Below are 23942 nucleotides of genomic sequence, written 5' to 3' on the forward strand. Positions count from 1 at the left end.
ACACACACACACAAACACACACACACACACAGTGACTGAGTGACTCAACCCTTTTCATTCCAAGCATTATTAGCCCACGGACCCCCATTTGTGTTAATTGGTATACATGGTGCATTTATAATTAGCGCCTTTATCCAAGGCGCTTTACAATCACCCATTCACACACACACATTCACACACCGATGGCGGCGGAAACCATCAGGAGAAATTAGGGTCAATTCAGTGTCTTGCTCAAGGACACTACGACACTAACTCTGGGGGAGGCCGGGTTTGAACTGGCAACCTTGCGGTTGCCATCCAGCCACTCTACCCCTGAGCCACTGCTGCCGCATTGGACTCTGAGAGAGTACACACTGATCCAAATGGACCTAGTTAATTCCATTTGTACCCTCTCAGGCCCCTTTTCCACCGGTTGGTTCCCAATGGGAACCGGTTCAGTTCTTTTTGGTTTTTAGTCCATGAGCCAGAGCTCCAAAATTGAAACGTTAATTATGAATTGAGTGGGCAAAACCATACCTATATTAGATTGTTATCACCATGAAACTTCCCCAATTGAGTACTTACACGAAGACAATGATTTATTGTATTACAAATTTTACATTTTTTTTATATGCAAATGAGGCATTTTGTAGGAAAATATGCAAAATAATCGAAAATATGAAAAAGCTACTACTGTGGAAGGGTTATCATGTATTTATTTACTTGTATTGATCCTATAAACAATTTAATATAGTGTATAGGTCGTCTACAAATGTTGGACCTCTGGCTCATGGACTAAAAACCAAAAAGAACTGAACCGGTTCCCACTGGGAACCAACCGGTGGAAAAGGGGTCTCAGAGTTCCAGATGGACAAGGTGGCACGCCAGACCACATGTTGAGAAACACTGTGACTGTCCTACACTCCTCCTCCCTCCTGGCTCCCCAAGTATAGACCCAGTTCACCATAGATGTGCTCTTTGGCTGGATCCATTTTCAACACACACTCTTTGTATTATGTGCCGTCAATCAGTCTTGTAATACCATGGCCAAAATACCATTTAGGTGCTCTTTCACCAGTGCCAGGCAAAATGCACGAAAAAGGCCGCGAAGAAGACCCCGACCCCATCCCGTGACTCGGCTCCGTGAACCGGAAGCAGTACCATTTTCGACCACAACGATCCGGACGTTCTCTAGCATTAACCCATTCTGACCTGAGATCAGATTCTAAAAATGTCTATTACATCCTGACAGTTTCATTATGAACCCATTCTGACCTGAGATCAGATTCTAAAAGTGTCTTTGATTTTTCAAAAATAGCAGACCTACAAGCTCGTATCGCGCCACTCGGTGGCGCGATATGAGCTTGTAGATCTGCTATTTTTCAATAGCTAAAGCACGACATGATGCTGACACCAAAATGGGTTCCCGTACAGAATGGGTTAAAAACGCTAATTTGCTAATCGGAGCCTCGCACAAATTATTTATTGAGCTAAAAACGCCGCTAACGATCGCCACCATTACAGGAGTCTATGGGGCCGCCATCTTGGTGAGGTAAAAATAAATAGAAAATGAGCCAAGCAACCGTTGCCTAGAGATGTGGAACCCTACTTTGCGGTATATATAAAATAGGTTATTTATTGCGAACGCAGTGAGCCACTTACTATGACAGCAGGGGCTGAGTGTCTGTGTGTGTGTGTGTCACGCTGTGTGGTGTCACGCTGTTACACCACCGGCCCGCCACCAGAGGGCGCAGCTGTGGCACGCACGCACGCACGCACACACACACACACACACACAGGGCGCAGCTGTAGCACACACACACACAACCACACACACACGAGCTGCGTTCGCTTCACGCGTTTGCGCGTCTTACTTGTACTATACTAAAGACCATAGAACGTAAATATACGGGATTGGCATGCAAGTGCTCAGTTTCATAGAATCTATGGCTCGAAATGTGTTAAGTTTGGAGATGTGATTGATGTGGGCGTTGCACACTGAAAATAGCTGATCTATAAGGTCTCGCAGGTTGCTACATTGGTATACTCTCATTTATGAAGCCATTCTTGGTAACCTCCCACGTTACATTGGTTCTAAATTTGAACTTGTCCAAAACTCTCTCAACCGCAGATCAAATGCTTGGTTACACTACGTCGTGCCCCCAACAAAGTCTGAGGCTGGAAAAAAAAAGCATTGCTTATTTCGGACCCTGGTCTTGGAATGACCTACAGACCAGACTCAAACTGGCTGCTGTGATTCCCCTAGTGAGCTTTAAAAGGATTGCCATGGGCAAACTTCCCATACATTGTTCCTGCTTTGACGTATAGCAAATGACTGCTTGCTTTTTAGTCTACTACCAATTTCCGTTGCTTAGTTTTTATTTATTAGTCCTTATTGGTCGCGTTCCTGTTCTCCCTTTGAGCTTCTTCGGTAGTGGGTACTGTATTTATGAGCATTGTATGACTGTCCTGTTTTTTGTTGTGTATTTTTTGTTACTGGCAGAGCTGTGTCACTTATTTTGCCTCTTGTCTTGGCCAGTTCACACTTGTAAAAGAGACTTCAGTCTCAATGTGGTTTTTTTACTGGTTAAATACTAGGTTTTTGTCAGTACATTTGAATCTTTAGGTTTAGGGGTATAAATGCAAAGAAAAAAAAAGGGCATTCATGAAATCGGCGTCCTAAAATAAGTAGTAATAATAAAAGTATAGTAAAACATGTTTGTGTGCGTGTGGCTGCGTGCGACTGCAGCCTCTCACTTGTAGTACGGCTGCGTGACGGCGGCCTCGCAGAAGCAGTCGTTGCTGTAGGCGGCGAGCAGCCGGCGGTCCCACTCGTCTGTCACGTGACCTCCGTAGGTGACCCCGGCGACCAGCGCCCGCAGCGCGTCCCAGGGCACGCCCCCCTCCTCGCTCTCGTCCAGGCACAGCCTCAGCAGACTCTCGCTCGCCTGTAGGAGGAATTAGTATTGTCCTTTAGTTCTCTCTATAAAGTAATTTTATTTTTTTGAGAAAGAGATTTAGTGTAGAGGGTAAAAAACAGAGTGGTCCAAGGATAGAGTGCACTCAATGAAGAGGGTTTGTGTGGATAAGCCATGTTTGAGGACATTACGTTTGCAGCATGAGATCAGGTTTTCCTAGTATATATACAGCAGGGCTATTCAACTGGCGGCCCGCAGGCATATTTTTGTCCTTTTCTTTTCTTTTTCAAAAATGTTTTTTTTTTGGGGGGGACTAGTGTATTATGGTGTGTGTGTGATATTAACCCATTTTGACCTGAGATCAGATTCTAAAAATGTCTTCTACATCCTGACACTTTTCTGAAAAAGCTATGTTTCTATGTCAGTCGTTCTTCGATTTTTCAAAAATAGCAGACCTACAAGCTTGTAGATCTGCTATTTTTCAATAGCTAAAGCATAATGCTAACACCAAAAAGGGTTCCCGCCCAAAATGGCTTAAATGTGAGCCTACCATAATCCCAGTAATGGTTATTCCATCCTATTCAAGGGCTTTTGGAGAGAAATGAGGCAGCTAGACGCCAGCAGTCACTTTCAGTATAGAGCCGTTTCTGTGACTGTGACCAGCTGATGGCCGTTGATGCTCGTTAATGCATCAAGGGAGGCAATTATGCTGCTGCACTGTCAAATAAGGTCTACATTTATTCTGACAATGCGGCCCCCTGAACAATTTAGTTGAATAGCCCCTGCTATACAGCATGGCAGTACATTTTCCTTCTCCTGGGGACCCTATATTTTCAAAACATTCATTTTCCGACTGACCCTATATAAGCTCATTTCACAGGCTATCACGACGCAGGCTAATTTAACTACGTTCACCTTTCAGGGCAACCGCATCATCTACGAGCCAAACCGGTTTCTATTCACCCGACCGCGATGCTAAAATGATTCTGGCAGTCAGGCCACGGCCACATAAAATTACCAGGCAGTCACACAGACCAGACATGAACTGCTGTATAATTCAGAGTCCCACTTTAACCACTTGAACCCTAGCGTCCATATGCTGGGCATAATCAGAAAAGGCTAAACGTTTAGGTGGAGAAAATAGCAAATCTACCAGCATCTGCAGGGTCTAGATCTACAAGAATCACAACGTATTGGATATTTTTCAGGGTGGGGAGGAGGGCTTTGTTAATCCCAGCTTCAGTTTCACCCAGCTGATGGCTGCTCAGATAGTTATGATGGTTCTCAGCAGTTCTGGCTGATAAGTCGGTTTTCGCGAAACTTGGCAACATAATGGTAGAGGGCCAAAACGGTGAGGACACAAAGCCCACGACCATTGGCCAAAGGGTGGCGCTATATAGCACTCAACTGCAAATGCAAACTTTGAACAGGCATAGCTCATGAACCGTTTGACCGTTGGCAATACAACTTCAACACGCAACACGTTCGGCATCCTCATTAGTACTTTATTTTAATGCCACTGCTTTTAAATTTACTAGTACATTTAGAATTCCGGACTTTTACTTAACCCATTCTGAACGGGCACCCATTTTGGTGTCAGCATCATGTCATGCTTTAGCTATTGAAAAATAGCAGATCTACAAGCTCATATCGCGCCACCGAGTGGCGCGATACGAGCTTGTAGGTCTGCTATTTTTGAAAAATCGAAGAGCGACTGACATTTCTAGTATCTGATCTCAGGTCAGAATGGGTCAATCAGACCAGTGTGTGTCCAGTGGAAACCTTGTATGAATCTGATCTCAGGTCAGAATGGGTTAAAGTCTTTCTATATATTGCAGTATTGATACTTTTACTTAAGTAAAACAATTTGAGTGCCACCACTGCCCCCCTCCCCCCCACCTTCAAGTAGCTGCACATGGCTGATTAGTGAGGTAAACAAGCGGTTAAAAGACACATGATCGGAGTCATTTAACCCATTCTGACCTGAGATCAGATTCATACGAGGTTTCCACTGGACACACACTGGTCTGATTAACCCATTCTGACCTGAGATCAGATTCTAGAAATGTCAGTCGCTCTTCGATTTTTCAAAAATAGCAGACCTACAAGGCGCGATATGAGCTTGTAGATCTGCTATTTTTCAATAGCTAAAGCATAACATGATGCTGACACCAAAATGGGTGCCCGTTCAGAATGGGTTAAATACAGTCTGCTCCGACATTAAGTCCTTATTATGTCAACTTGTCTGTCTCCATCAGCCCAATCTGCTCTCAATGTGACAGGCCGTGAAATGGCCTTTCTATACTGGAGTTTAGTCTGCATTACGTGACGTGGAATCGAATATTGACAACTGCCAGCGCCAGGCCTGATGATTCATTCATCTCATCAACTCATCAACCCTGGCATCATCACCATCGCCATCATCGTCATCTTCATCAATAATAATAATAATAATAATAATAATATAGAAAAGTCACTCACTTCACACACATGTATTCTGTCTTGCTAACCTCCCTTCCTCTCCTTTCCAGGGCATATTATCTCCACCTCTCTAGATTTCCCTCTACCTGCTCACTGCTCTCACTACAGGTCACAATGTCATCTGCAAACACCATGGTCCATGGGGATTCCATCCTGTCTAACCTCATCTGTCAGCCTGTCCATCATCATGGCGAAACAAGAAGGATCCTTGCTGGTGCAGACCCACTTCCTCCTCTGTCACACCCATAGCACACCTCACCGTCACTGTCTTACAACCCCCATACATGTCCTGCACCACTCTAACATACTTCTCGGACACTCTTCGGTGATGATGTTGTTGATTTTGTTGACTAAAACTATGCCGAAAAATGTTCGTCGACTACCACTTTTCACTGATGAAAAGCAAATGTAAACAAAATCAAAACTAAGCTACGATGACTAAAACTAAAGACTAAATATACTGACAATGTCGTCAACAAATAAATACTAGACTAAAATGTTAGGGAGGGACTAGTGGAGAAGAGATCCAGTAGAACTAAAAGACAAGTCATTTAATGTTTGGTTGCATGGCTGAAAATAGCAGATCTATTTTCAGCATGCAACCAAGTGTAAAATCAACCGTTATGACTCCATCAAAGGCCTGTCGAAACACATTTTAGTCGACCAAATCAACTGTAGATTTAGCCGACAAAAATCCTATGATATTTAGTCAACTATTAACACTAGACTAACACTAAAACATTTCGGATGTCGAATAGTAAAATGTGACTAAAACTAAATTAAGTTTCATTCGAAAAAGACCACGACTGAACCAAAACCCAAACAACTGTCGGAGTCGCGTATAGAAACTCTCTGCGTGACCTCTGACCTCAAAGTCTGCGTCGCTGAAGTGGTAGCGCTGGTTCCATCCCAGCTGCAGGAAGGTCCTCCTCTCCAGCAGCAGGCTGTGGAAGAAGCACAGCGCAAACAGCAGCTTCCTGTAGGGGGCGCCGCCGCTGCCGCCAGAGCAGCGGCGCGGCTCGGGCGTGGTCGCCAGCTCGTACACGCGACTCACGTTGGCCTTCACCCCCTGGCAGGGAGGGAGAGAGATAGAGAGAGAGAGAGAGAGAGAGAGAGAGAGAGAGAGAGAGAGAGAGAGAGAGGGGACATTAAAATAGGTAGGTTAATCCATTTTGGACTGAGGTCGATAAAAAAAAGGCTTCTAAATCCTAACATTCTTCTGAAAAACCCATGTTTCTTTTTTTTAAACATATATATTTATTGAATTTTCTTTTTTTTGACAAACAGACAATACAACAAAACAATACATAATACAGACAATACAATACAATTACTTAAAATGAAAAACAAACAAAAAACTAAACAATAACATACATATATAAGTACAGTATAATAAAATAATGGCACTTAGAATGGTAACAACAACAACAGAGTCCTTATGACCACAAGACCAAACAGCTGCAGAGAATACAATTAGACAATTTCCACCATTAAATAAGATAAATCATTAACCGTAATATATTGGATAAACCTTCCCCATATCTTATCAAACATCTTCTGTTTATTCTTCAAAGTATAAGTGATTCTTTCCAGAGGAAGACACAATGATAACTCCCTAAACCACTGAGCAATACTGGGTTTGCCTATCTTTTTCCACGATAAGGCTATAGCCCTTTTGGCTTGTAGTAAACATAAATCCAGGAATCTTGGTTCGCTACTCTGAATCTTATGGCCAGGTGGGTAAAGACCTAATAGAAACAGTTTTGGGTCAAGCTCAATATCTATCGACAATATCTTCTGAATCTCCCTCCTCACTTCTTCCCAGAATTCTTTCACTCTTGGACATGCCCACAGACAATGGAAAAGTGTACCGTTGTCTTTACCACATCTGATACAAGTATCTGGAATATCTGCACTAAATTTATTTAATTTCTCTGGAGTGATATAAACCCTCATCAGCCAATTATATTGCAACAGTTTTAACCGAGTGTTACCCGTCTGGGATTGAGCATCCATACAGGCTGAGCTCCACTCTTCCAATGTCAATTCCTCTTGTAGATCAGCATTCCATGCATTATATTTGGATTCAGGAGAGAATTATACTAACATATAAACATATAAAACCCATGTTTCTATGTCAGTGGTGCTCAACCTTTTTCATGCCAAGGACCCCCAGAATTATCTCTATTGGGCCACGGACCCCCATTTCAAAATATGTAGTTCCAGGGACCCCCCCCAGAAGCCAACATTTTAGTTAAAAATGTTCGCTCTGAAATATATATTCAAAGATTTGCGCCACATTTTCACGACTTTTCAAAAATAGCAGACCTACAAGCTCGTAGCGCGCCACTCGGTGGCGCGCTATGAGCTTGTAGATCAGCTATTTTTCAATAGCTAAATTACAACATAATGTTTAAAACACCAAAATGGGTTAAAACACAGTTTGCTTTGAAACATGAAGATTATGATCATACGGTGTGACACTAAATCATTTGGTGTGACGTTCCAAATAGTGAAAAAAAATAAAATAAATAGAATCTGATCTCAGGTCAAAATGGGTTCATGTTCATGGATTACATAGAACATAGTATCAGGAAGAGTCACAAATATTTGTGTAATTTTAGAGAAAGTTTTGTATAAACTTGTATAAAATAAAAATAAATCTACCTGAGGTGGCTCGTTGGTGATCTTGATGGCGGCCTGCAGGATGGAGATGGGGAAGCGTGGGTGTGGAGCGGAGCTGAGCCACAGCCTGAAGTCTGGGTGGACCGCTGGATGGACCGCTGGATGGACCTCTGGGTGGACCTCTGGGTGGACCGCTGGGTGGACCTCTGGGTGGACCTCCTGGTCCTGGAGACGCTCCACCAGCTGCTCCAGCTCTGGCATCCACGACAGGCACAGGTGGCAGTTGGCCAGGAACACCCAGTGACCTGGAGGTCATGATGACAGGGTTGATTTGGACAACGCACGTTTTCATTTGTGTTTTAAACCCATTTAGACCTGAGGAAGATTACTACAAATGCCTTTTAAGGACCCCCAAAAAATATATGTAATTGGCCGCCGATCCCCATCTGAAAATATGTTGTTCCAGGGACCTCCCCCAGAAGCAAAGATTTGGGTTAAAAACGTTGACTCTGAAAGAATATATATTCAAAGATATCCACCACATTTTCACGATTGTTCAAAAATAGCAGATCTACAAGCTCGCTAGTTGAATTTGGATTACCCAACGATGATGTCACTGGTGGACGGGTTTCTGAACTGCCCACAGCCCTCCTATATGAAACACAGACCGAGTTGATTTTATCATGATTATTAGTGAGGACCTATTATATGAAGATACTGTAGGTTGAAAAGTGGTGCAGTGGTCCTTTAAGTAAAGAAAGTGAACCGTACTTGCTCCACCACTGCCTAATCGAATCCATTGCATCCGAAAGGCAATGCTGCACCGATCCATACGAGCGCCGATTCCATTAGGACGCAGCTTTTGTTTATTAATGGATCCTGCAGCAGTTCCATCACAATTTAGTCCGACGCCGGCCTCCGTTCAGAGTAATCAGTCGTCAATCGATCCGGGGGGGGGGGGGGGGGGGGGGAGCTTTTATCACCGTAGAATTATCACTGTACAGCGAGTCCATCAAGCTTGCTGGCTGGGTGTATTCCAACGTTTGGGTCGTTTGCAACAAGTTGCGTCCTGTAGCAGAGTGGCTCACAGTACGTTTTAACAGCGAGCGACAGCCAGACGAATTTCCCAGAAGTGCATTATTTGTCTACTACGGGACCCGGCGACTATAACGGCAATAGCAGGCTGTTAAAACGTACTGTTACGGCTGTAGCCTGATGGCCTCAACAGTCTAATATCTCCCCTGAGCCACAGCAGGGATATTCCTTTGCTTTGGCTTAGCTTTCCACGCAAGGAGACCCGGGACCCGGGTACGATTCCCGGGTATTACTGCGTGCGTTGAGGAAGGTGAGGAGGTGTGTTGTGTGTATATGATGACGAAATAAAGGAGCCTTTCTCTCGGGCAGAATCGCAGAAGGCCATTTGGAAGTCAGGGGTTCTCAAAACGTTTCCATGCAAAGCCCCCCCCCCCCCAAAATAGTCATAGCCTCTGGGCTCCCTTATTGCTTATTCCAAGTTCACAAGCTCGTATCCATTAAAGGGCCACTTCACCCCTTTTGCAACCAGATCTTATTTTAATGATGTTTATAGGAGACCGAAAAACAATTTCCTGGGCATTTGTGTTTTTTAGAGATTTTAGAATTTCAAAGTGTCTGTGATGTCATGGACACTGGCCTCACTGCTGCATTAGCTATAATACCCATAATGCTTTACTGTACTGAAGGAAGTGAGACCTGCAGTGTCCATTCTGACACTTCAGGCATTTACAAAACCACATCTATCTATCTACAAGCTCACAACGCAGCGCGAAGCAGAGCTTGTAGATCTGCTATTTTCACCAGTTTGGGTACCAGAGAAAAGCCTACATATTTTTTTATATTTTTTTCCTTTTGCGTGTGGAGCTAAAAGGTTCGGGGACACACTGCATTAGAGCCACAGTAGGCTACACCGCTATTCTTATTGGCCTTTCATTGAGCGCTGACTCATTAATCACTTCATTAATCACTGCTTCTTTCACCTGAAGGATGACTAACCCATTCTGACCGGGCACCCAATTTGGTGTCAGCATCATGTTATGCTTTAGCTATTTAAAAATAGCAGATCTACAAGCTCATATCGCGCCACCGAGTGGCGCGATACGAGCTTGTAGGTCTGCTATTTTTTGAAAAATCGAAGAGCGACTGACATTTTTAGAATCTGATCTCAGGTCAGAATGGGTTCATCAGACCAGTGTGTGTCCGGCGGAAACCTCGTATGAATCTGATCTCAGGTCAGAATGGGCTAAGTGGTGTGCTAGAGCCCGGTTGCTAGGCGACCACACAGTGTTGTCAGTCTGTGGTAATCAGCAGTGGTGCAACAAAAGAACTCGCATGTTTTACTTAAGTAAAAGTATCGATGCTGCAATCGGTTGGGGAAAAAAAATGAAAAGACAAGGAAAGGACAGCGAACGGGAGGCAGACAGACGGGCCAACCGGGGCTCATCATCAATGTCCGGCAAATGCCACCATCGTTATTTTGGAAAATGAAAAGCATCAGGGATAGAATAATCAATGAAAAATAATTATAATAATAGATGAATTATTATAATTGCACCTCGTGCAATTATAGGAGGGCAGTGTGAGTCACCGGGGAAAAAAGGACGGCTGTTTTCGTTGAATCTAACATGGTTGACGTTACAAAGGGAAGGAGGAAGGAGGAAGGAGGAAGGGAAGCTAACATTTATATCAAATATCAAAATACTGAATCAAGCAACTGTCTGGGGGGGGGGGTTCATGTAAGCCTGAGTAGACGATGAAATTACCAAAAGTTATATATATTTTTTTGTGTGAAAAATAACCTTGGGAAGGGTGCTTACCTTTCTCCACTCCCTCCAGGACCATGGCCCTGGCACAGGGGGCCTGGCCCTGGCCCATATGGGCAGGGTGCTTACCTTTCTCCATTCCCTCCAGGACCATGGCCCTGGCGCAGGGGGCCTGCCCCTGGCCCTGGCCCATATGGGCAGGGTGCTTACCTTTCTCCATTCCCTCCAGGACCATGGCCCTGGCGCAGGGGGCCTGCCCCTGGCCCTGGCCCATATGGGCAGGGTGCTTACCTTTCTCCATTCCCTCCAGGACCATGGCCCTGGCGCAGGGGGCCTGTCCCTGGCCCATGGGCAGGATGAAGAGACGCTGGCTGGCGCCGCACGCCTCCGCCAGCTCCGCCAGCGTGGCCGTCGGGTCTGCCCCGCCGCTGGACAACACAAACACCAGGGGGCTCCTGTTGCTGGACGCCTCCAACACCTGCCGGAGGGCACAGTATACAGATGAGTTTTAGTCGACCAAGACGTATTTTGGCTCTGTGTGTGTGTGTGTGTGTGTGACTGTGTGTGTGTGTGTGTGTGTGTGTGCAAGGAGGATCCACTCACGGCCTGCATGTGCAGCGCTGGCGGCTGCCTGTAGGAGGCGTCCAGGTTGTTGGCGATGAAGGAGGCGACACAGGAGGACACTCTGTCCGGACGCAGTGACCTCACCACCAGCATCCTCTGGAGATCGTCACAACGCTCCTCCCACTCCCTGAGAGAGAGAGAGAGAGAGAGAGAGAGAGAGAGAGAGAGAGAGACAGAGAGAGAGAGAGGTTAGGGCAGTACTTCTGCCAAGGACCCCAATCTAAAAATATATATAACGTTGCTGTCCGGAAGAAACCACCTACGTTTTATAAATTGCTATTGAATAATTTATGTCTGTGTGTTGGTTAAAATGTTTAACAATGGAAAGTATTAGAAGGTCCTTTGGCAAAAAGTAAAACCTCCTAACTCCATCCACTCCATGGATCCTCAAACTATCTGCCAAACCAGCTAACTACCCATTTATCCATCTTTTTTCAAAGTAACTAGTAACTAGTTTACAAATAAATGTAGTGGAGGACAAAGTACAATATTTGCCTCTGAGATGTATAGTGGAGTAGAAGTACGTACATATTGGAAATTGGAAATACTCAAGTATAAAGTACAAACACCTCAAAATGTACTCAGTAACTTTACAGCAGCGGTTCTGTACTGACCGGGCAGACGGGTGGTTTCGGGTTCGGCGCTGCTGTACCACTGCCTCCAGGCGTCGGGGTGCATCTCGAAGGACGCCATGGCGCCGTGGAAGTTGGCCAGCTTGTCCAGCTCCGTCACGTGGTCCCAGCAGCCGTCCGGCAGCCAGCCGGGGCACGGGTTGTCCATCTGCCCCGCCTTGTCCAGCACCTGGAATACACAATTTACAATTTACAATTTAGGCATTTAGCAGAAATTGTAAATTGTAAATTATTGTAAATTGTAAATTACACGGAACATACGCTGAAGACCCCCCTGCCTTAACTCTGAGAGTGTATGGAACCAAATCCATTTGGTTCCATTTGTACACTCTCAGAGTTACAGACCTCTTATGGTCATTCAGGGCTAGCACTTTATGCGTTTCCTTCGGGTAATTGTATTGTCTGAAAACTAGAGTTCTTAACAGGCCCGGAAATTAAGATCTTACCCCCCCCATGCCAAAGCGGGAGTCAGAGTCAAGACCAAGTGTGGGTGGGGCGGGGGTCGAGTCCGAGTCGAGACCAAGTCCGAGTCGAGACCAAGTCCGAGTCAAGACCAAGTCATAGTCGACACCAAGTCTGAGTCAAGACCGAGTGTGGGATGGGGTCGAGTCCGAGTCGAAACAGAGTGTGGATGGGGGTCGAGTTCGAGTCGAGACTGACGGGAAGCGAGACAAGCGAGTCAAGACAGAGACCAGACTTTTTCAATTTTTTCTCAGGTACAGAAAACACTGCGAGAGCAGACAGGCACGTCAGCTGCACTCCGTTACATAACAAGATAGCTGTCTAAGCGCCAGACAGTTCTCATATAATGTTAATGTGAATGGGCTCCTCATAATATAGATATGAGATATAATGTATTCCATTGCATTGTAGTGACTCGAGTGGACTCGGTTGGAGAGAGTAGGGAGGGAGCTCGATAGCCGATACCCGAACACAATTTGATAACAAGCTTATTTAGTACCCGTTATCAACACGCTTATTGAGTACCCGTTATCAATAAGCTTATTGAGTACCCGTTATCAATAAGCTTTGGGCTTATTAGCCTGTGATCGAGCATAGCGGCCCATGACGTCATGTTTAAACAATCAAGACAAGAGGAGATCAAAAAATTTACGTAATAGTCCACGCTGGCAGAAACATCACATGCCGTTCTAAAAGTGTGTTGATACCTGCCAACCAGCGCTGTCTGGCTAAACAAAGTTTACGCTTTTAAAGTGACGATACCCATATTAACAAGTTAACTGTTTCTTTAATATTATTTCATTAGTAAAAGGTCAATTGCCTTCCGTCTGTTGAAAAGTAAAAGCACTGTATTTGAATGCCCTAGTAAAAGTCAGTTCAGAATGTATTGCCTCCCGACTTTCCACAAAATAATACAAAATGCTCGATAAGAACCCGGCTCGATAAGCCTGATCGATAAGGTGCTCGTTATCAATAAAAAGTAACGAGCTCCATCCCTAGGGATGAGTCCCGAGTCCCTTGGTCCGAAACAGAGTCAAATTACGTGCGAGACCGAGACGAGACAGAGTAAATGAAAATGTGAGTATATACTACAATCAGGCACGTGCACAAATAGACATCGAAGGGGCCTTCAGCCCCCTGCCCTTTTACCCGTCTGTAAAAAAACTGCCCTCTCCAGACCATGAATGCAGCATTTACTATGGTGCTATACCCGAAGGTTGCTATCTCCCGAACTTGAACACAACATTTTGCCAATTTGTCCTTTGTAGAAATCCATGTCGTACGTCACATCTCCAGTAGCTAAAGAGTGCACGGTCACACCCCGGAAATAATAGCTGATCTACAATGCGTTGAGAGCTTGTAGATCAGCTATTCTTTGCCACAAATATGCCCTTTTACGGAATTTCAGCCTCCTGCCTCTATAATATTCTCTGCACGTCGGCATGTCCACTCACCAGGCCTCCGCGGAGGAAGAAGGCGTACTCGTCTGCGTTGATGCGGCCGGCCGCTTCCAGGATCCTCACACACATGTGGAAGCTGAAGAGCAGCGTGTGGTCCTTCAGCAGCCCCCAACACGCACGGCTGCACAGAACACACACACACACACACACACACACACACACACCCTCACACACACACACACACACACACACACACACACACACACACACACACACACACACACACACACACACACACACACACACACACACACACACACACACACCGTATTATCGTTGCTGTCGTACAGAGACCTCTATTCTCTGTCGGCACTTTTAAAAGGAGGCTTAAAAAACAGGCATTCACCTACAGATGGATTTATTGACGCCTGTGTTTCTAAACTTTATTTTAGCTGTGCATTAGAGCACTAATCTGAATATACTATAATACCATTTTTTCATTATTTTATTATTATTTGAATTATTTTTCCTTTCTTTCCGATTTGCTTTGAATATAAAGTGCGTATAAAGTGAATTGTATTATTATTATTATCGTCATGCATTTTTTCGTAAATGAACGCCCGACTTGATCACACTAAAGTGTAAGTACCACCGCAGAAAATATCTGGCACTCCAAGTACCACCATAATAACTGATGTTAAAATACAGGAGCGTAGACCTGCCCCATGTACGCAATCTATCTATTATTAACACAGGAGGAAAATGTCATTTATTCTTTGAATTGTTTTGTTTTTGTACCATTCATAAGCCAATTTTGCTGCTGCTCTGACCCACAACTGCATGCTAATAGTTGTAATGGGACTAATCAGTTGTCAAATCTTCTGTTAATGGCTAGTTGTGCTGTCATGCTCAATTCAGAAGAAAATGCTATTTATTATTTGAATTGTTTTGTTTTTGTTCCATTCATAAGCCAATTTTACTGCTGCCCTGCTTTTTTAACGTTCTGTTTATTCTATTTTAAAGTTTTTTTTTAAAACAAATGCAGAAACAAATACAAAGAACCAACACCACACATACGGTACACACAAGAAGAAAAAATAAACTCCAATACAATCAGTAGGCCTATACAGAGATATCAGAGATCCAAGGTGAATGTGAGTGAGGGTATGTTTCTTTTCCAGACAGTGGATCAAAATAAGGCGTCTAGCCAGAAGAGTCACAAAGCGACAAGGTCCGATTGATATTTAGGCAAGGAGATGGTTTCAGGAAGAACACCAATTAAGGAAATAATAAAGAAATGGACCTATAGGGCAACCGTAATACCAACTGATAATATTTCTAATGTGATTAATCCGTTCTCAAATCTTCTATTAAAGGGACACTTCACCCTTTTTGCAAAAAAATATATGTTAATGACGTTTAGAAGCTTTAGAACACTTTCCTGGGGGGCTTTATGTATGTAATATGTGGTTTTAGATATTTTAGATTGTAGCAGTGAGCCTGTTGTCTCTGATGTCATGGACACTGGGCTCACTTCCTTCCTGGACTACATGTTGTCTCAGTAAGACAGCTCTCCCCCTATCCGCAAGGAGGAGCAGTGCACCAAAGAATTATGGGAATTGTAGTCCAGGAAGGTAGTGAGACCAGTGTCCATGACATCAGAGACAACAGGCTCACTGCTACAATCTAAAATAACTAAAACCACATATTACACACATAAATACCCCCAGGAAAGTGATCTAAAGCTTCTAAACGTCATTAACATATATTTTTTTGCAAAAAGGGTGAAGTGTCCCTTTAATGGCTAGGCGTGCTCTGTGCCGTCATGCTCATTTCAGCACGGCTGGAGAGCCTATTTCAACCAATTGCTTGGTCAGAAGAACTACCTGTATTAATAATAATATAAATAAATATTTCATTCCACTTTTGTCTTTTTCCTCCTTTTTTGGGGGCGACTCCTCTGAGTATCACCAGAGGGGGGGGGGGGGGGGGGGGGGGGCTCAAGTACCACTAGTGCTACTAGTACCAGTGGTTGGTAAGCCGCCACAAAATACTTGCACTTAAAGGACAACTTTAGTTTTTTTCAACCAAGGTTCATGTTTTAGGTTGTTATTAGAGAAAGTAAAAGATGAGTGTTATTTTTTTTTTGTGTATAGGCTCAATATGTCAGTTTGTCACATTCAATAGATCCTGTGATCTTTTGTGGCCAAATGTAATTTCTTGGGGTCTAGTAGGACTATAGTAAATAATAAAAAAATGAATCACCATACAATTCTGTAAAAAAATACATATTTAGCCCCATGCTCGAATGCCCCCGCCCCCCTGTCAAAAACAGCTAAAATCCCTAAAACGAAAGAAAGCAGAAAATGAAAGAAAATTTACATTCACCTTTTAGTTTCTCTAATAACAACCTAAAACATGAACCTTGGTTGAAAAAAACTAAAGTTGTCCTTTAACCCATTTTGACCTGAAATCAGATTCTAAAAATGTCAGTTTTCTGAAAAAGCTATGTTTCTATGTCAGTCGTTCTTTGATTTTTCAAAAATTAGCAGACCTACAAGCTCTACGAGCTTGTAGATCTGCTATTTTTCAACAGCAACATGGGTTTAGTCAAACATTTGAGTACTTTTTCCAGTACTTTTTCTGCTTGGGAACACACGCACAATGTGCTCCGTATAAATTGGATTGAAGGCCGACACTCTCAGAGCCAATGTCCTTCGCATGGCACGACACCCACTAAAGGGACACTTTAACCCATTTTGTGCGGGAACCCATTTTGGCGTCAGCATCATGTCGTGCTTTAGCTATTTAAAAATAGCAGATCTACAAGCTCATAGCGCGCCACCGAGTGGCGCGCTACGAGCTTGTAGGTCTGCTATTTTTGAAAAATCGAAGAACGACTGACATTTTTAGAATCTGATCTCAGGTCAGAATGGGTTCATCAGACCGGTGTGTGTCCAGTGGAAACCTCGTATGAATCTGATCTCAGGTCAGAATGGGTTAATAATAATTCACCCCTTGCTGTGTATCCTATACACATCTTATATATATAATACACTCTACCTGACCTTCCTCCGAGGGTTACATCTGCTCTCCAGCTCCAAGGCTGGGTTGAGGGAAGGGTATCGAGGCTAGGTGAGTGCTAATAGCCTGTTACTGGCTACTGTGTCTCGGTACACAGTTACACACACTTCTGATGCATGCTTGTTAAATGTAGTGGTGGGGAAAAAAGGACACGCATGTTTTACGCCAGTAAAACTATCAGTACGGCAATGTAGAAGGAGTGTGGAATGTGGAGTAGAATAAAAAGTATTGGAAATACTCACGTACAGTACAAATACCTCAGAATTGTACTTAAGTACAGTACAACCAACCTTGGGTTGTGTAACTTGTGTTGCTACCTGTAGCTGGAAGTGGCCATTCCACTCACTCTCACTGTATACTATATCACATAAAATAAAATAAAATAAAATAAAATAAAATAAAATAAAATAAAATAAAATAAAATAAAATAAAATAAAATAAAATAAAATAAAATAAAATAAAATAAAATAAAATAAAATAAAATAAAATAAAATAAAATAAAATAAAATAAAATAAAATAAAATAAAATAAAATAAAATAAATGACGCGTTGTGAGTTTGTACATCTCGTCTCCCTCGGGCGCAAAAATTTCCAAAACGGTGACTTAAAAATATATAATATTAAGAAAAAAACCGATGAAAAAAACATGAAATGTAACCTGACCCTCACACTGTTGATTTCGTTGAATAAAACTATGATGAAAAACGTTTGTCCACTACCTTTTTTCACTGGCGAAAACAACTGAATAAAAACTAAGCTATGATGATCGGCTATTTTCAGCATGCAAACAAGTGTAAAACCAGGAATTACGATATGATGCCATCAAGGCCCCCGCCAAAATACATTTTAGCCGTTTAAAATCTTAGATTTAGTCGACTCAAACACATTTAGATGACTAAAACATGACCAAAACCAAATTAAATTTTATATGAAAGACTATGACTATAACGGCACCGAAACTTCCAGAATGCCATGAAGCACAGCGAAGCCCAGAGTAAAAATCACACCTGTATGTGCGCATGTGTGTGTGTGCGCATGTGTGTGTGTACGCACGTGTGTGTGTGTGTGCGTGTGCACATGTGTGTGCGTGTGTGTGTGTGTGTGTGTGTGTGTGGGACATGCATAGAGACACGCACGGCCACGCTGCTCAACAGTGCCACTTTGGGTCACCCAGCTGTATTGCAGCTGTCCGTACTCAAGCAGACATACGTGGAAACATACATACATGGAGACAGACATACATAAGGACACACATAGCTGTTCATTGGAGCGCTTAAAAAATAAGGCGTTTCTTTTCTTTACGTGTAGACGGAGAAGGTGTGGTGGTGGTTGAGCGAGACGAGCCTGTCGTCCAGCTTGTGGTGGCGAGGACACTGGCGGACGCTGAGGGCGAACAGCTGTGTGTAGGCGTCCAGGGAGTACTGGTACATGGGGCTGACCGCGCCCAGGTCCATCAGCACCAGGAACAAGATGGCCGCCCGCCGCGCGCACGGACGGTACGCCTGAACACATACAAACGGTGGGGGGGGGGGGGGGGGGAGAGGGGGGGTACTCAGATGTTTTACTCATAAGAAAGAGTATCAATACTGCGACGCAGAAATGCTCCGTTACAAGTAAAAAGTATGGAATCGAATTGTACAGAAGTATTGGCGTCAAAATGTACTTTAGGCTACCTAAAGTAAAAAGCACTCATTGTGCAGAATGTATCATTTCCAAAATTCAAATGTATACAAATATTTTGAAACTAGCAGATCTACAAGCTCACAATGCGTCGCATCGCAATATACAGTGCCTTCGGAAAGTATTCACACCCCTTCACTTTTACCACATTTTGTTTTGTTACAGCCTCATTTCAAAATGGATTAAATTCGTTTTTGTCCTCATCAATCTACACACAATACCCCATAATGATGAAGTGAAAAAAGTTTTCTCAAATATTTTGTTAATTTATTAAAAATAAGAAGCTGGAAAAACACATGTACATAAGTATTCACACTCTTGACTTAGTACTAAGTTGAGGCACCTTTGGAAGCAATTACAGCCTTAAGACCTTTTGGGAATGATGCTACAAGCTTGAATTTGGGGTATTTTCCCCCTTTTTCTCTGCAGATCCTCTCAAGCTCTGTCAGGTTAGACGGGGAGTGTCGCTACACAGCTATTTTCAGGTCCTTCCAGAGATGCTCAATGGGGTTCAAGTCTGGGCTCTGGCGGGGCCACTCAAGGACTTTCACAGAGTTGTCCTAAAACCAATCCTTCGTTATCTTAGCTGTGTGCTTTGGGTCGTTGTCCTGTTGGAAGGTGAATCGTTGACCAAGTCAGAGGTCCTGAGCGCTCTGGAGCAGGTTTTCATCCAGGATGTCTCTGTACACTGCTCCATTCATCTTTCCCTTTATCCTGACAAGTCTCCCAGTTCCTGCATGATGCTGCCACCACCATGCTTCACCGTAAGGATGGTATTTGCCAGGTGATGAGCGGTGCCTGGTTTCCTCCAGACGTAACGCTTGGCATTCAGGCCAAAAAGCTCTATTTTGGTTTCATCAGACAAGAGAATCTTGTTAATAATGGTCTGAGAGTCGTTTAGGTGCCTTTTGGCAAACTCCAAGTGCGCTGTGACGCCCGGCTGTCATGTGCCTTTTATTGAGGAGAGGCTTCGGTCTGGAGGAAACCAGGCACCGCTCATCACCTGGCAAATACCATCCCTACGGTGAAGCATGGTGGTGGCAGCATCATGCTGTGGGGATGTTTGTCAACGGCAGGAACTGGGAGACTTGTCAGGATAAAGGGAAAGATAAATGGAGCAGTGTACAGACATTCTGGATGAAAACCTGCTCCAGACCGAGTTGGTCAACGATTCACCTTCCAACAGGACAACGACCCCAAGCACACAGCTAAGATAACGAAGGATTGGTTTTAGGACAACTCTGTGAAAGTCCTTGAGTGGCCCAGCCAGAGCCCAGACTTGAACCCCATTGAGCATCTCTGGAAGGACATGAAAATAGCTGTTCAGCAATGCTCCCCGTCTAACCTGACAGAGCTTGAGAGGATCTGCAGAGAAAAAGTGGGAGAATACCCCAAATTCAAGTGTGCCAAGCTTGTAGGATCATTCCCAAAAAGTCTTAAGGCTGTAATTGCTGCCAAAGGTGCCTCAACTTGGTACTAAGTCAAGAGTGTGAATACTTATGTACATGTGTTTTTCCAGTTTCTTATTTTTTATAAATTAACAAAATATTTGAGAAAACTTTTTTCACTTTATCATTATGGGGTATTGTGTGTAGATTGATGAGGAAAAAAACGAATTTAATCCATTTTGAAATGAGGCTGTAACAAAGGGGTGTGAATACTTTCCGAAGGCACTGTATATGATATGTCCCGTTGCACGTTGGCGCATGTCGTTGCATTGCGTTGCAAGAGATTAATTTCAAAGTAGCTTTATTGGCATGAGAAAATGCTACCAAGTTATCCGTCCGTCTGTTTGTGTGTGTGTATGTGTACAGTATGTGTGTGTCACACTAGCCGGCTCTGGTGTTTGTGTGCATGTGTGTTGCTTTACGTCAAGTCGCAAACACACTATCTTATGGTACTGACCTCTCTGGTATCTACAGTATCTATCTTATGGTACTGACCTCTCTGGTATCTACAGTATCTATCTTATGGTACTGACCTCTCTGGTATCTACAGTATCTATCTTATGGTACTGACCTCTCTGGTATCTACAGTATCTATCTTATGGTACTGACCTCTCTGGTATCTACAGTATCTATCTTATGGTACTGACCTCTCTGGTATCTACTGTCTTATGGTACTGACCTCTCTGGTACAGTATCTATCTTATGGTACTGACCTCTCTGGTACAGTATCTGTCTTATGGTACTGAGCTCTCTGGTACAGTATCTATCTTATGGTACTGACCTCTCTGGTACAGTATCTATCTTATGGTACTGACCTCTCTGGTATCTACAGTATCTATCTCATGGTACTGACCTCTGGTATCTACAGTATCTATCTTATGGTACTGACCTCTCTGGTACAGTATCTATCTCATGGTACTGACCTCTCTGGTATCTACTGTCTTATGGTACTGACCTCTCTGGTACAGTATCTATCTTATGGTACTGACCTCTCTGGTATCTACTGTCTTATGGTACTGACCTCTCTGGTACAGTATCTATCTTATGGTACTGACCTCTCTGGTACAGTATCTATCTTATGGTACTGACCTCTCTGGTATCTACAGTATCTATCTTATGGTACTGACCTCTCTGGTATCTACAGTATCTATCTTATGGCACTGACCTCTCTGGTACAGTATCTATCTTATGGTACTGACCTCTCTGGTATCTACAGTATCTATCTTATGGTACTGACCTCTCTGGTATCTACAGTATCTATCTTATGGTACTGACCTCTCTGGTATCTGTCTTATGGTACTGACCTCTCTGGTATCTACAGTATCTATCTTATGGCACTGACCTCTCTGGTACAGTATCTATCTTATGGTACTGACCTCTCTGGTATCTACAGTATCTATCTTATGGTACTGACCTCTCTGGTATCTACAGTATCTATCTTATGGTACTGACCTCTCTGGTATCTACAGTATCTATCTTATGGTACTGACCTCTCTGGTATCTACAGTATCTATCTTATGGTACTGACCTCTCTGGTATCTATCTTATGGTACTGACCTCTCTGGTATCTACAGTATCTATCTTATGGTACTGACCTCTCTGGTATCTACAGTATCTATCTTATGGTACTGACCTCTCTGGTATCTGTCTTATGGTACTGAGCTCTCTGGTATCTACAGTATCTATCTTATGGCACTGACCTCTCTGGTACAGTATCTATCTTATGGTACTGACCTCTCTGGTATCTACAGTATCTATCTTATGGTACTGACCTCTCTGGTACAGTATCTGTCTTATGGTACTGACCTCTCTGGTACAGTATCTATCTTATGGTACTGACCTCTCTGGTATCTACAGTATCTATCTTATGGTACTGACCTCTCTGGTATCTACAGTATCTATCTTATGGTACTGACCTCTCTGGTATCTACAGTATCTATCTTATGGTACTGACCTCTCTGGTATCTACAGTATCTATCTTATGGTACTGACCTCTCTGGTATCTGTCTTATGGTACTGACCTCTCTGGTATCTACAGTATCTATCTTATGGCACTGACCTCTCTGGTACAGTATCTATCTTATGGTACTGACCTCTCTGGTATCTACAGTATCTATCTTATGGTACTGACCTCTCTGGTATCTACAGTATCTCTATCTCATGGTACTGACCTCTCTGGTATCTCTATCTCATGGTACTGACCTCTCTGGTATCTATCTTATGGTACTGACCTCTCTGGTATCTCTATCTCATGGTACTGACCTCTCTGGTATCTATCTTATGGTACTGACCTCTCTGGTATCTACAGTATCTCTATCTTATGGTACTGACCTCTCTGGTACAGTATCTGTCTTATGGTACTGACCTCTCTGGTATCTACAGTATCTCTATCTTATGGTACTGACCTCTCTGGTACAGTATCTGTCTTATGGTACTGACCTCTCTGGTATCTACAGTATCTCTATCTTATGGTACTGACCTCTCTGGTATCTCTATCTCATGGTACTGACCTCTCTGGTATCTACAGTATCTATCTCATGGTACTGACCTCTCTGGTATCTCTATCTTATGGTACTGACCTCTCTGGTATCTACAGTATCTCTATCTTATGGTACTGACCTCTCTGGTACAGTATCTATCTTATGGTACTGACCTCCCTGGTATCTCTATCTTATGGTACTGACCTCTCTGGTATCTGTCTTATGGTACTGACCTCTCTGGTATCTACAGTATCTCTATCTCATGGTACTGACCTCTCTGGTACAGTATCTGTCTTATGGTACTGACCTCTCTGGTACAGTATCTATCTTATGGTACTGACCTCCCTGGTATCTCTATCTTATGGTACTGACCTCTCTGGTATCTGTCTTATGGTACTGACCTCTCTGGTATCTACAGTATCTATCTTATGGTACTGACCTCTCTGGTATCTACAGTATCTATCTTATGGTACTGACCTCTCTGGTATCTACAGTATCTCTATCTTATGGTACTGACCTCTCTGGTATCTACAATATCTATCTTATGGTACTGACCTCTCTGGTATCTGTCTTATGGTACTGACCTCTCTGGTATCTACAGTATCTCTATCTTATGGTACTGACCTCTCTGGTATCTACAGTATCTATCTTATGGTACTGACCTCTCTGGTATCTACAGTATCTCTATCTTATGGTACTGACCTCTCTGGTATCTACAATATCTATCTTATGGTACTGACCTCTCTGGTATCTACAATATCTATCTTATGGTACTGACCTCTCTGGTATCTACAGTATCTATCTTATGGTACTGACCTCTCTGGTATCTACAGTATCTATCTTATGGTACTGACCTCTCTGGTATCTACAGTATCTATCTTATGGTACTGACCTCTCTGGTATCTACAGTATCTCTATCTTATGGTACTGACCTCTCTGGTATCTACAATATCTATCTTATGGTACTGACCTCTCTGGTATCTGTCTTATGGTACTGACCTCTCTGGTATCTACAGTATCTATCTTATGGTACTGACCTCTCTGGTATCTACAGTATCTATCTTATGGTACTGACCTCTCTGGTATCTACAATATCTATCTTATGGTACTGACCTCTCTGGTATCTGTCTTATGGTACTGACCTCTCTGGTATCTACAGTATCTATCTTATGGCACTGACCTCTCTGGTACAGTATCTATCTTATGGTACTGACCTCTCTGGTATCTACAGTATCTATCTTATGGTACTGACCTCTCTGGTATCTACAGTATCTATCTTATGGTACTGACCTCTCTGGTATCTGTCTTATGGTACTGACCTCTCTGGTATC

At 43.3% G+C, this 23942-nt stretch overlaps 1 protein-coding gene across 1 annotated transcript in view; it reads right to left on the reverse strand.

The window, feature by feature from the left end:
• The window catches only part of dnah2 (dynein, axonemal, heavy chain 2), a gene marked incomplete at both ends in the record, with an annotated part of 126688 nt that overhangs the window by 20955 nt on the left and 81791 nt on the right, over positions 1-23942 (reverse strand). Inside the window, 8 exons of the mRNA XM_083789374.1 lie at positions 2737-2927; positions 6247-6447; positions 8046-8308; positions 10856-11279; positions 11405-11521; positions 12020-12226; positions 13974-14100; positions 18306-18505. Coding sequence (XP_083645500.1) covers positions 2737-2927; positions 6247-6447; positions 8046-8308; positions 10856-11279; positions 11405-11521; positions 12020-12226; positions 13974-14100; positions 18306-18505 — 1730 coding nt within the window. The remainder of the gene's footprint in view (positions 1-2736; positions 2928-6246; positions 6448-8045; positions 8309-10855; positions 11280-11404; positions 11522-12019; positions 12227-13973; positions 14101-18305; positions 18506-23942) is intronic.

The sequence above is a fragment of the Protomyctophum parallelum genome, assembly GCF_964188405.1.
Source record: "Protomyctophum parallelum genome assembly, chromosome: 18".
In the NCBI taxonomy this organism is placed as follows: Eukaryota; Metazoa; Chordata; class Actinopteri; order Myctophiformes; family Myctophidae; genus Protomyctophum; species Protomyctophum parallelum.